This window comes from Vicugna pacos, chromosome 11, assembly GCF_048564905.1.
Source record: "Vicugna pacos chromosome 11, VicPac4, whole genome shotgun sequence".
Classification (NCBI taxonomy): Eukaryota; Metazoa; Chordata; class Mammalia; order Artiodactyla; family Camelidae; genus Vicugna; species Vicugna pacos.
The window spans coordinates 28,949,737-28,964,067 of NC_132997.1; the positions used below are offsets into that span (position 1 = coordinate 28,949,737).

The window sequence follows — 14,331 nt, forward strand, 5'->3', positions numbered from 1 at the left end:
CTGCTCCCAGTATTTACCTGAGAGTTCCCTTTTTGCTCTAGCATGTGTTGAACTAATTACCTATGTGAAATTACTTCTATTACACTAACAGATAGAGTTTCTGTTTCCCTGATTTCTCTCAGAACTAGTAGAAGCAATAATCCATTAATTTAATGGATTATATATTTTAAAGTACTCCACGGCTTTCTGGCACTAGTAGTGAATTTTATTTTTATTTAATTGCTTATACATAATATCTGTTTTAACTGTTCACCAGATAACATGCCAGTTTTTCAAGTTACTATTTCCCCCCAAAAGGTTTTATACATAGTACTGTTCATCTGCAAACATATATTTAAAATCTTCTTAAACATAGTTTCTTTTTTTAATTAAATTTCATATGGTCCTTAATTGTGTTTACTCTTGAATTTGCTAAGCTATGTAATTTCTTCATAAACAATAAAAAAGGCTGAGTGGTCACACATTTTAAATTAATAAGTCCAGATGATTACATCTCAACTCTCATTCAAACAGGTTCTTGGATGGTTACCTATTTTTATTTCTTCTTAAATACAATGATTAAAGATGTGTATGTACAGAGGAGCATATATAACATGTATATAACATACACCCAATTTCCAACTTGAGACACAGAACACAACTAGTATCTTGGAAGAGTCCCATATGCTCCTTACACCCCACCCTCAGGCCCAGAGGCAACCGCTACCTTCACGTTTGTCTTTTTCATCCCTTTGCTATCTCTAAATAAGTTATTTTATATACACATAAAACTTTGAAAATTGAAATCATGCTGTTTGTATTTTCCCATGCCTTGCTTTTCCTTAAGATTGTATTAATAAGAATTATCTATTTTTAATTCAGACAAATGCAGTGTAATCAGTTTCACTCGTCAATAGATGTTCTTTGAAAGAAGATACTACAATTTACTTAGCGATTATTTTATAGAAAAACCTGAGGGGTTTTGGTGCTGCTGCTATAAATACACGCAGTTATGAAGTCAGCCTGGTCACCTCTGCACTGGTATATACATCTGGAGACCAAATGCCGGGTCAGAGAGTATGGATTTTTAAAAGTTAGTGAAATATTGCCAGACAGTTTCCCAAGAAAGTGTGTCAATTTATATTTCCATTACATTACCATTATCAGTGTAAAGGAGTTCTCACTAATCCACATTTTTGCCAATATTTCACATCCTCTGACTTTTTAAATTTTTGAAAAAGATACTAATCAGTCATGCTTTGGTATACTTTGAAAAGGTATTGATACTTACACCCTCACTTTTAACATGCTGTCTGCCATGCACCTCTGTAAATATCTACTTACAAAGCTACCAATGTATTTTTATCAATGTTCTCCTGCAGGGCAAGTTCATCCAGACAGCTGTATCAAAGAGCATGACTCTAGCTAAGTACAAAGGGTGAGCAGGAGTTTGCAAATTGAAAATGAAAAAGAAATAATCACAGGACCTCAGCCACAGAGAATGAAACACTCTCAGAGAAATTACCATAAATGACTTGAATCCCATGGTGACAGTTTACTCCATATGTGAAGATTATAATTTTATGTGATAATTTGTTTATTGGGTCCTTGTGTGAAACAGCATCTTACGGCTATGAATTAATCTAAGTTGATTATTGCATGAAAACAAAACATTTTTGTAAGGTACACATTGTAACACAATCAAGATAATTTCTAAAATAAATCTTCACTTGAAATGTCAAATAAATAATCACCTTTAATTACTGTGGTTTTCTCAATGCAGTCAGGTCAGAAAAGCAAGTGATTAGTGAAAATGAGGAACTACAACTTTATTATCTTTTTCTAATGTGGATAAACGGCATAAAATCTTACAATTAAATGACCAATGACTTGATTTTCTTCTCATTAACTCTCCCTTTCACTAGCAAAGTTACCGCTGAGAGTAACAGAGAGTCAAGAGATTTACAGCATGAACTATCTAAACATCCTAGAAAATGTTTATCTGAATTGAGCACATGTGCATATTGGTACAGGGACAGGGAGGGAAAACGAGGAGAGAGAGAAAGATCATTCAAGGTTACTAACTCTGGAAAAAATATGACAAATTAATTGTTTCCTTCAAAGCTTATGTAAAGGTATTTAAACATCTCAAACAGAAGAACTTTTTAGTAATCTAATGTTGCCTGGAGGAAATTACGGAGTGATAAAAATTCTTTTAAGAAGCACTTATGTATTACCCTGTACACAGAAACATTTAAATAGTTTATACCACCATCCCTGGACCTCAAATTAGAATCATTTTTTTTAAAGTTCTTTCCATCTCTTCTGTCCCCCTCCTTTGTCAAAATCACTATCATCTTTTATTTGAGTTTGTTACTAATTGGTCTCTGAAATTCTATGCTTGTCAAAGCAATATTTTCAAGACAAACCATATCACTCCCAATTCTCTGAACAGAATTCTTCAGTGGCTGGATATTGCATCTGGAATACAATGTAAACCCCTTCTAAAGCATATGAACTTGTATTGTCTAAATGATCAGGAAAATATCTCATCTTATGTTTACTGCATTCCATGAATACAGGGGTATCTGGACTGTTCATTCCTCCTGGATTCCCTTCTGGAATAGTATTAGCATCCAGCCCGGTATACAAGCTATTAAAGAGTCATCTTACCCCACCTTCTTCCTCACCCTGTATATCCGTTTGGTGAGAATCTTATTCCAATGCATCTCCAAGGACTCCCAGAACCCTTTCTCCTCTTCATACTACCACAAGGACCTCAGCTTGTGCCCTCAACAACTGACTGGCTAGGTCTCCAGCTTCGAGTCTCCCCTCTAAACCATCATTCACGAGTGCCTCATGATGGCCTTTCAGAAACGCCTGAGTGCACTGTGTCCTGGCCTAGAAGCTTTCCAATGGCTAAGCAGTGACTGCAGAGTGGAGTCCAAACACTTCAGCAGGCCCTTAAGACCCTTCACAAGGATGACTTGCCATCTTCTGATTCCATGTCCCCAAACACCTTGTATTCTAGCTATATCAGATTTTACCATCCATTTCTTGTCACTTTTCAAAATCCAATTTAAATATAATCTTACAAGTATATTTAATCATTCCTTTTCTGTGTTTCTATAGTATCTTATCTATATAACTAAAAAAATACCTTTTTACTGTGTAGTGGTTATTCATATAACTATTGGTTCTCTACTCGTCTGTGAACTATGAAGGGTCTATGTTTCTATTTTTTTTTCTATTAATTTAATAAAACAGTTGAGTGATACGTATTAGACTGTAATGTCTCTGAGATTCCTTGCTGATCTAAATCTCACAAATTTTTATTATTGAATTCTATTTTATGAGACATCCCACCCTTTAAATTCATAAGTTGCCTTTCTAGAAAAAATTTTGGTAATAAATAACAAGAATCTTAAAAAATGTTTCTTAACTCTGATCCAGTAATTATAATTCTAATAATCTATATTAAGGAAATAATTAGAAATTTAGTAAAAAGGCTATCAATAAGGATGTTCAACACAGTATTTCTTAAGTGCAGGGAAAACTGGAGTCTAATTTCTTACAAGAATCTAATGACTTACTAAATTACAGCACAATCGTAAGATGGATTATTATTAAACCATCTTAAACAGTTTCAGAATTATATTAAATGACATGGGAAATGCTCATGGTGTAACTTGCAGTGGGAAAAAATGTATAAAAGTGAATACAGATGTCCAGTCAAACAGAATGATGAATTCATAGGCTGAGCCTTTCTTCTGCTGAAAACACACAGTAATGAATGAGAACACAAAAGAGAAAAGCAAACCAACACAGTGTGCTTTTTAAAAAATGTTAATCTCTTTGGACCAGAAACAGCAGAGAAGCCCAAGTTAATAAACAACGTGGAGGTGCGAGGTCACTGGAGTGTGTGCATGGAGGGGAAGGTAAAGATCTTGGCTTACATGGAAACTGGTGGAGGGAGAGGTCACACAGCCGGGAACAGAACTGGTCTCGCTACTGGAAACCCAGAGCTGTGACTGGACTCCATACTCATGAAAGGAGGGTCACAACAGCTTATGGTCCATACACAGCTGCATGCCTAGGGCAGCAACAGTAGGCAGATACAGCTTTCCAGGCAAGACCTGAGCCAAGTCATTCACTAGCTTGATATATGAATTTGCAATAATCTATTACATCCACAGGGCAGGGCTCCCAGGCAGGCCAAGTCAAAATAATTGAAAAAATTAAGAGTGTGCAGATGTGTGGGGTCAGGTGATGGGAGAGAGCAAGGGTCAAACAGATTGACAGACAGTTTCTGTCAAAACTCCTCAACTCTTCAGTTGTAACATAAAAGCAATCAGAGATAACTCAAATGACTGGATGTATATGGCTATGTTCCAACTGAACTTCATTTACAAAAAGCTCACAGGCTGTAAACTTCTGACTTCTGACACCTGTTTTAAATCAGCATTCTAATACCTTAAGAAAACTAATGAGTAGAAACAAAGTGTACAGCTATTAACAAATGAAAGATGAAACAAAAACTATAGAAAATCCAAAAAGAACTTTAATATATTTTTATAAATATCAAAGAGATAATGGAAAGATAATATCCAAAATAAGAAATTATTTTAAAGGTAAACATAGGTATGTTAAAAAATATTATAAATCTTGAGAAACAAAAAATTACTATGATTTTAAGATAACTGCATTGATAATATAAACACCAGGCTGGACAGAGTCATAGAGAGAGTTAATGAACTGGAAGACATTGCTGAGAAATGCATGAAGGTTACAGCAAAAGGAGTGGGGTAGATTTTAAAAATATAAAAGACAAGTTAGGAGACATACAGTGTTGGACCAAGTGGCTCCAATACACATCTAAAAAGAATTTCAGGAAAAGAGAAAGTGATGAATATATGAAAAGGTTAACTGCCAAGAATTCTTAAAACATTAATGTGGACATCAGTCTTTAAATTAAAAGTTCTAAGCACAGGGCAAGATAATAAATAAACAGACAGACAGATAAACAAATAAAGTCATACTACATGTATTAAAGCGAAGCCAAAGATGAATAAGGGTGAGAAAATTATGAAAGTCACCAAAAATAAAAGACAGATTATCTACAAAAGGATGACAGATTCAAAATAGATTAATCAATGATAGATGAAAGAAGGAAAAAAGTATCTTCAAAATATAGATGAAAATGTGTCAATCTACAATTCTATGTCCAGCAGACTGATGATTCAAAAAGGAAAATTTTTTTCAGTCATTTTCAGACTCAGAACTTAATACCCACCAAGCCTCATTGAGAGAACAACCAAATGAGAAGAGAAAAATGAGATGCAACAGTGGTAGCATAGTGATTAATTGAATATATTGGTAAATGTTATTACTTAAGGGTTATAAAATATCAGTAGTTTTTAAAAGAAAAATGATAGTCGTAAAAGTCTGGAAAAACATTATAAGAAAGAAGAGAGTAGTTAATTATTAGTTAGAATGTTCTAAAAGTTTCATCTTATTTGGGAAGGTAAATATATTGAGTAAATTTATGGCATGTTGTAAAATTAAATATATTATTAAGAAAATATGTTAATAATTAAGACCAGCCAACAAATTAATAGTAATGCTGTCTAAGCAGCATATAAAACAATGAAGCTAGAACACTCCCTTACACCATACACAAAAATAAACTCAAAATGGATCAAAGACTTAAACATAAGACCACAATAAACCTCATAGAAGAAAACATAGGCAAAACATTATCTGACATACATTTCAAAAATTTTCTCCTAGAAGAAATAAAAGCAAGAATAAACAAATGGGACCTAATGAAACTTACAAGCTTCTGCAGAGCAAAGGAAACCAGAAATAAAACAAGAAGAAAACCTACGGAATGGGAGAAAATTTTTGCAAGTGAAACCTACAAAGGCTTGATCTCCAGAATATATAAGCAGCTCATACGACTCAATAAGAAAAATATAAAACAACCCAATCCAAAAATGGGCAGAAGACCTAAACAAGCAATTCTCCAAGGAAGACATACAAATGATCAAAAAGCACATGAAAAAATGTTCAGTATCACTAATTATCAGAGAAATGCAAATCAAAACTACAATGAGGTATCACCTCACACCAGTCAGAATGGCCGTCATTCAAAAATCCACAAATGACAAATGCTGGAGAGGCTGTGGAGAAAGGGGAACCCTCCTACACTGCTGGTGGGAATGCAGTTTGGTGCAGCCACTATGGAAAACAGTGTGGAGATTCCTCAAAAGACTAGGAATAGACTTACCATATGACCCAGGAATCCCACTCCTGGGCTTGTATCCAGAAGGAAATCTACTTCAGGATGACACCTGCACCCCAATGTTCATAGCAGCACTATTTACAATAGCCAAAACATGGAAACAGCCTAAATGTCCATCAACAGGTGACTGGATAAAGAAGAGGTGGTATATTTATACAATGGAATACTACTCAGCCATAAAAACCGACAACATAATGCCATTTGCAGCAACATGGATGCTCCTGGAGAATGTCATTCTAAGTGAAGTAAGCCAGAAAGAGAAAGAAAAATACCATATGAGATCGCTCATATGTGGAATCTAAAAAACAAAAACAAACAAACAAAAACAAAGCATAAATACAGGACAGAAATAGACTCATGGACAGAGAATACAGACTTGTGGTTACCAGGTGGGTAGAGAGTGGGAAGGGATAGACTGGGATTTCAAAATTGTAGAATAGATAAACAAGATTACACTGTATAGCACAGGGAAATATACACAAAATGTTATGATAAATCACAGAGAAAAAAATGTGACAATGAGTGTGTATATGTCCATGAATGACTGAAAAATTGTGCTGAGCACTGGAATTTGACACAACATTGTAAAATGATTATAAATCAATAAAAAATGTTAAAAAAATCATACTTAAATGCACGGTAATGTAGCATTACATAAACAACATAAATATAACATAGTTTTAATTGTTATTTTTAAAAAAACAAGGCAGTCATTCCTGGACTCAATCAATGAGCACCTGTATTAGAGGCTCTAAGGTGGAGCATCCTAATGCCAAGTCTTCACCCTCCCTGGACAGTGACGGCTGCATCCCTGGGTGCCCAAAGCACCAAGCAAATACCTGTCCGGCATCAGGCCCGTAATGAATGCTGAGTGTTAAAGAACAACAAGCAAACTATACAATGTTACTATTTTGACTTAAATCCATATAAAAGCATCTGTAACTGGAATGTAACAGCTCCATAAGTTTGACTACAGGTCAATATCTTTGGATAAACACTTCAGCACTGAGACTGAATCTCTTAAAATTTTTTATCATCTTCTTGGTTTCTGGGCAGCAGTAACCAAGCCTCTTCTTCTCATCTAGTGAGACATGAAATGAAAACCTCACATTAACTTACTCACTTCCTGTCTGTTCTTAAATAGTTAGAAAGAGGCTTAAATAGGTAGGTGAGGGGTCTCAACTCCGTAACAAGAAGCCTCATGAAAAGAAGATAAAAGGGATGAGTGAAAAAGGTGAAGGGAATTAGGAGGTACAGACTGCCAGTTATAAAATACGTCAGTCACGGGGATGTAAGGCACAACATAGGGAATATAGTCAAGAACACTGTAATAACTTTGTACGGTCTGTCACATGTGAAAACACAGAACCACTAAGTTGTGCACCTGAAACGAGTACAATTCTGTAAGCCAACCGTACTTCATTACAAGAGGGGAAGGGATGAAAGGGATTTTTTTTTCACAAAATAAAAAAAAAATTTGTGAACTATTTGCTTTTATGTATTACTTCAAATTTACAACTTCAAAGAATTTCAAACTCTCTTCAAAATGATTTGATTGAAGGCTTCTCAACCAACAATAAAGCATTATGCACGCGTATGTTTTCTGACCAAACATGTGAAAGAAAGTATTTTCTTCCCAGGCAAGCTCACAAGCCACAGGATCCTGGGCAGGTGCACCACAGACGGGGTGCGAGGGAATACTTATCTTTTAACGACAACGTGACAGAAGCCTTCCTCTCACTGAAAAAGCATAAATAACAATCATGAGTTCCTTTAAGACTGTACGTTACCTCTCAGGTCTTTCTTCAGTTTTCTGAGGTCTTTTTGAAAATCTTCAAACTTCATCTGTGAGGCCTGGAAGAGGTCCTGGGGTTCAGGCAGCGGAAACACACACTGCTCCTTTCCAGCGTCCTAAGCAGCGAGAAGCACAGGATGTTCAAATAAACGAGGAGACACAACAGCAGTTACAAAACAATGACAGACACTGCCGATCGCTCAGCAGTGAAGAACAACGCAGCATGACTGTGTAAAAACTGTCTTACCTCATCAAAATTGCGCAGATAATAGGAAACAATGTATGACAAAAGGCTCCTGCTGTTGTCCTAGGAGAAAGGCCAAAGTAAGTAGAAATATACTTTGAAAATTACTATATACACAGTGTCAAAAAAATTAATTCCAGCTAATCCACATATTTAGATGAGAATATTTAGGATGAAAGGGGAAATTCTGTTTCACATTACTTTAGTTTAATGACACAGAAGACCTTGTTTTCCCCACGGTTCCAAGCTAAGCTCCAAGTGGAAGCACAGCTGTTTCAGGGTGGAGTCTCAACTGTGTATACTTTCCTGTTTTCATCCTCCTCCATCAGAAAATTACCTCATTAATTTTTATGTTTTACTATTAAAAGTATAACTACCATCTAAACTGAAATGATGGACTGTTTCCAGCATTTTTCTACAGCTGGACCAGCAGGTACCACTTCAACAGCAAGTCTGACTGAGGCTGGTTAGTATGTAGGTTAAGAAAATTTAAAAGTTAAGTATTATTTTAAGTAAGCTGAAGCTTTAAATGCAAATATCATAAATCATGTCAGCAATTGAGATGTCAAAATTAACATCCAGGCAGCTATATGTAACCCAAAATGTGTGTCATTCTAAAGAAAAAAAAGTAAAATTGTTTCATATCTAACAAAGAAGAAGCTGTTCACTCTTTTTTCTGGCACATTTAGAGGCATTAATTTTTAATTTTTTTTCATTGCTCAAAATCTGGATGTGTGAAACCAACTACATATTTTTAAAACACAATCTGTAATACAGAATTTGTTTTCTATAATAATCTAGCCAGCACTTTTCCCCCCATTGATAAAAAGAGCAACATCCCTTTATCATCAAATTTGACATGACATGATAATATATCTATCAGACTTCCCGTAAAGCAATATATTCTATATCATTAACTATTACATAGGAATATACAGCTATAAAAATAAAAGCAATATATTCATAAGAAATAGGATTGCCTGTGAAAAGATTTAAGCAACTTGACTTCCTTTGTCTTTCCTAACTTGTAAATCAGTGAAATGATTAGCAGTACCTGAATCAATGAACAAAACATGCATTAAATGCCTGCTGTAGGCATGCTGAGCAAAAATTAATTCCAAGTGATCTGAGCAACAGCTCCATCCCTGCAGGTATACAAACAGTACTGAGATACACAAATGTAACTATGTAAGTATTAGTTATGGAGAAAGAACAAACTCAGGAAGGCTTTGCATAGCTCTTGTGAAACTACTAAAAAAATCTTGCTTCTTGCTTCTTTATTTTTTATCTAGATTATTTAACTTAATGAAATTTAACTTATTGGAGGATTGAATAAGATATATCAACCAATATAGAAAAATCCCTTATTCATGTATAATTATGATTATCAGATTCTATTTCAGATCCATTTTTATAAGTAACAGAAAATTACTTGTTTCAATCCAAAAATCAGTTTTTTAAGAACTATTCAAGAACTGGCATATGGTTAGAAGAAAGCTTTTGTTTTTGAAGAAATGTGACTTATCAGGTTGACATACTGGAGGTTCCTATGAAAATGTGTCTCATACAAATAAACAGCATTTGAACAAATATAACCATCAAAAATCACAAAAATTACATGCTGTTGGTGTTCTAAGCAAGGACTATGTTTTTCTCAATTTTGGAAAAGCACAGTGTCTGGCATTTCATAGAAGCCCTATGAAAGAACGTTAAATGAATGTTGAGTGGATGTATGAATGAATAAACAAGTGAGTTGCTGACTGGCAGAAAAAAAACAAAAAATATCTTTCTCTCATCAGGGGGATTATTTCCTTATCTAAGAAGGATAATTTATATATTTTCATTTCTATAGGTCAACTGCTCACTTAAACTTAATATTTTAAAACCATTTCCTTCACAATTTCCTTCATCATGCAGTTCTGCTGGGAGACTCTTTTATCCGACAAACAGAATTCTATTATTTTCTCAGTGGACAATGTCAGACTTTAACTTTGACCATCATGGTGGTTTCCCCAGTCTTATATTTCTATTGATACTATCATAATCTCTCACATGTTAATTTGAAACAAACACAACTATGGAAGTAGAATAAAAAAATAATTAGGCTTGCGAAAAGGCTTAGACATTCTCAGACACACCAGGATCAAGGAGAGGTTGATATGTGGAAAAAGATCATCTTTTATATTTTATTTACAAATACTTTCGCTCATCCTTTTTTAGTTTTTAAAATATGAGCCTGTTGGCCTCCCATTGCTTAATACGGAAGAGCAGGAGAAAGTAATGGATATACGGTCTCATCTATGGAAATTAATTTGTCCTCAGATCCAAAAGGATAAAATTAGCAGACATGGTAAAGATAGATCATTACTTTTAGAAAGATAGTTATTTTTATATTAAAACGTTGTCTAAATTATTCTTTAGACACAGGATTCAAAATTACTTACTTCAGGAAACTTTAATATTCTCTCCATCACAAATATAAGACGGCCATTACTTTTATGTAGCTCTCAGAACACAAAGAAGTTTTTGACCTTGGAACATAAGTATTTATAACAACAGGTTTACAGTCAGTCAAACTTATTACTAAACAAGATATCCAGTCTTCAATCTGTTACATTCATTCACCCAAAACACTTACACTGCTTTTGACGTCTTTCAGCTTCGGAAGGATGTCTAATCCAAAGCCATCTGCCTGTCCCCGAGTCTTATTTCCACCGTTCATGTAGTTGCCAAAGGCAAGAACCAAACCCAAAACCTGCATAACCCCTGCACCATTTTTTAATGTCTGTAAAACAAGATAAAGAACAATTTCTCAATTACACAAAGTTTTGTTTGGATTCTCCTAAGTTTGTGGCAGGCATTCACAGTATACTAATAATTTTGGGGTAACATCCAAACTTTACCAGTGCTCATTAGTAGGTATATTTGAAGAGCAGTGTCTCCAAAGGTAACTTAAAAAAGTTGCAACACCCACAGCACGCGGGCGCGCTTCTGTAAGCTGAGAGGTACCAACCAGGGCCGTTTCTGTGATGTAATTGCAAGGGAAACAAACAAGGCGGTAACACGGGAACCACCACAGAATAATGCCCCTGCCATTAGCCGAACTGCACCTGCCTCCGGTACAATGCAAAGTTTTGGCATAAGGTATGGGAAACCAAAACGTAGTTTTAAAGTTTAACTTCCAAATTTAGATTTATCTCTCAAAGGTTCGCACTCAATTCTTCCAAAACACTAAGTTTCACTTAAATTTGTATGTCATGTCCTTTGAAAACGTGTCTTTAATAACATCTTACTACATTTCAAAATGATTTACAAAAACCAGCACGAATGGTACCATTAATTTTTGACATATTATTTTAAATGTTTATATTGGTGATGTCTGCCAAGCATTTATTCTTTGTTTTCAGAAGAATATTTATAGTCATACAGCTGTTCCTAAAGCATTTTGTTGAATCACTAACAATTTGTTGAGAGGCCCTCCCCAAAACGGAGAATAAATAAATAAAATGCCTTCAAATGGCATTCAGTTGGAAATCAGAGGTATGAGCAGGCCACGCATGAAAAGTGAAGACAGCGCTTTGACAGAAGCAGAAGGAACAGGGACCTGTGGAGCTGGGCAGTGCACTGGAGCAGTACAGCCCTGGGTGCCGGGCGCCCATCAGCATATTTGCTTTAATCTTGCAGCTCAATCGCCGTGCGTTCTCTCCTGTGGGACTGCTATCCTACAGGTTTTATAAGAACTTACAGTAAACAGAAGACACCTCGTCTGAAATATGAACATGACTGAACACAATGACATATCAGAACCCAAGCTTCAGCTCTCCATGGACCAGAACCCACCTCACACAATTTCTGTAGCAACTCCAGTTTGCGACGAATTGAGCAAATGCTTTCTGAAAATGTGGACTGGAACAGGATGCAAAAGACTCGCTCTGAAAAGTTGGGGATTAGTGACAGTTCATAAAGGAACCTAAGGAAATAAAGCCAAGTTGAGAGGAAAAATACGATGCACATAAACACGTTTATCCTCACACCGTTCATGACACTTATGCACAGAAGATACCGCATTTTCCAAACAGAAGGAGCCCCCCCTTCTTGGATGCCGTCTGCAGGGTCCTATGGAATGCTTACTGCTCAGGTTTGTCCAGAGACTTGGCATTTTCCTTGTCTTTGGAGGACCGGCCATGCTTTTCAATTTTTTCCAGTTCATCTGACTGTGCTCTCTGGAAAGACAGAAGCCAAGTGGTTTTTAGTTAATCATGATCTTAAATATAGCAAAACTCCATATATTTTCATATTCTTTAGCATCTGTTTGAGGTAAAGCTCGACTTAATTCACGAGGCATTTTAAAGTGTTTAAATATCTTTAATGCAAATCAGATCATCTCCAAATCTTCCAAATGCTATTGGCTATTAATGATGTGCCAAAAAATATTTTTATTTATTCCAGCATGCTTTAAAACAGTAGTTTTCCTCCCTTGTTTTTTTTTAGCTGTTTATAATACTCTCTGAAATGCAAGACTCATTTTAAACTGTTATTTCTTATTCAGAAATTAATCAAGTTAAATTTGGGAGTAATTTGATCCTAAAGGTGCTGTAAGATTTTTAAAGAAAAAAGTACTTATTTAACTATTGCAATCATTGTTTGTGCCTATTTGTTTTGGGAAAAGGAAAGTACAGTCGCAGTATTGAGTCATGGAACAAACATAAGTGATTTTTGATTCTTTTGAATTTTCTTTTTGATGCAAAAATGGCTCCAGGCTTCTTTTCCTTCTAACTGTCCTCTTTCACCCTTTAAAATCTCAAGCTAAAAATTTATTGTTCTAAATCTGTTTCTTTATAGGAGAGGATCCTCTGCATTTTAACATAAGGCAGAATATTTTATAGGCTTCAAGAAACACAAAATTTATTCTTTATGGAGAATTTAGATGATTTTTATTTTTAGTCTTGTCTCTATAATTCACAAAGATGTTTCAAAACAGTCAAAATCCTACATTTTCTAAATGCATTAAGAAGTCTGAGTAGACCACAAAATCTTGGGTTTGAGTCTAGTCCTCAGAAGTTAAAATTCCTTCAGTATTATTTGTTGTTTAAACAGAAAAGCAGCTCAGCCATAAACTGCTGTAAATGACAGACTCTGACTGATTTCTAGAGACCACAGATTTCATAGCTATGTTGTGTTTTGTATTCACTGATTGTTTTGAAATGCAGGCTTTTCTGTTGATGGGATTCACTAGAAAAGACTAGCTCCCCAAAGGAAGCTTCTTTCAGCAGGGAAAGAAGATGTGATGACAGATCAGTAGACCTTTGGAGGTCTTGATCCATTTTGCTTCTGGAATGTAATGCAACAACAGGATACAGAGAAGTAAAGGAGATGGTTTGGCTTTGGTATAACTTCCACTAAAAAGCCTGCCTTGCCCATCTTGATCCTCATTATAAGGAGTCTCTCTCCAGAATAACACAGAACCTATATTTGCTCTGTTTTATGCTAACTTACCACAATGTCTTACTGGTGCTACACATATGTGCCTACTACTTCTACTGACTGAAGCTTCTTGAAGAGGACTACGTCCTGTTTATGTCTGTGACCAGTATGATTCATGGTACAGTCAGCCCTCTGTTTCTGTGGGGTCTGCATTTGTGGATTCAAGCAAACACAGGACAAAAATTTCCATAAAGCTCCAAAAAGCAAACTTGAATTTTCTGTGTTCCAGCAACAATTTACACAGCATTTATGTTGTATTAGAAATTATAAGTAATCAAGAGGTGATTTAAAGTATATAGGAAATGGAATACTATTCAGCCATAAAAAAGAATAAAATAATGCCACTTGCAGCAACATGGATGGACCTAGAGATTGTCATTATAAGTGAAGTAAACTAGAAAGAGAAAGAAAAATATATGGTATCACTCATACGTGGAATTTTGAAAAAAAAAAAAAAAGAGGACACTATGAACTCATCTACAAAACAGAAACAGACTTGCAGACATAGTAAACAATCTTGTGGTT

At 35.2% G+C, this 14,331-nt stretch overlaps 1 protein-coding gene across 1 annotated transcript in view; it reads right to left on the bottom strand.

Moving 5' to 3' along the window:
* FMN2 (formin 2) overlaps positions 1 to 14,331 on the bottom strand; it is a 281,809-nt gene that overhangs the window by 77,132 nt on the left and 190,346 nt on the right. The window contains exons 7-11 of the mRNA XM_072970983.1: positions 12,454 to 12,545; positions 12,163 to 12,292; positions 10,961 to 11,107; positions 8,326 to 8,385; positions 8,074 to 8,194 (exon numbers count right to left, since the gene is read on the bottom strand). Coding sequence (XP_072827084.1) covers positions 8,074 to 8,194; positions 8,326 to 8,385; positions 10,961 to 11,107; positions 12,163 to 12,292; positions 12,454 to 12,545 — 550 coding nt within the window. The remainder of the gene's footprint in view (positions 1 to 8,073; positions 8,195 to 8,325; positions 8,386 to 10,960; positions 11,108 to 12,162; positions 12,293 to 12,453; positions 12,546 to 14,331) is intronic.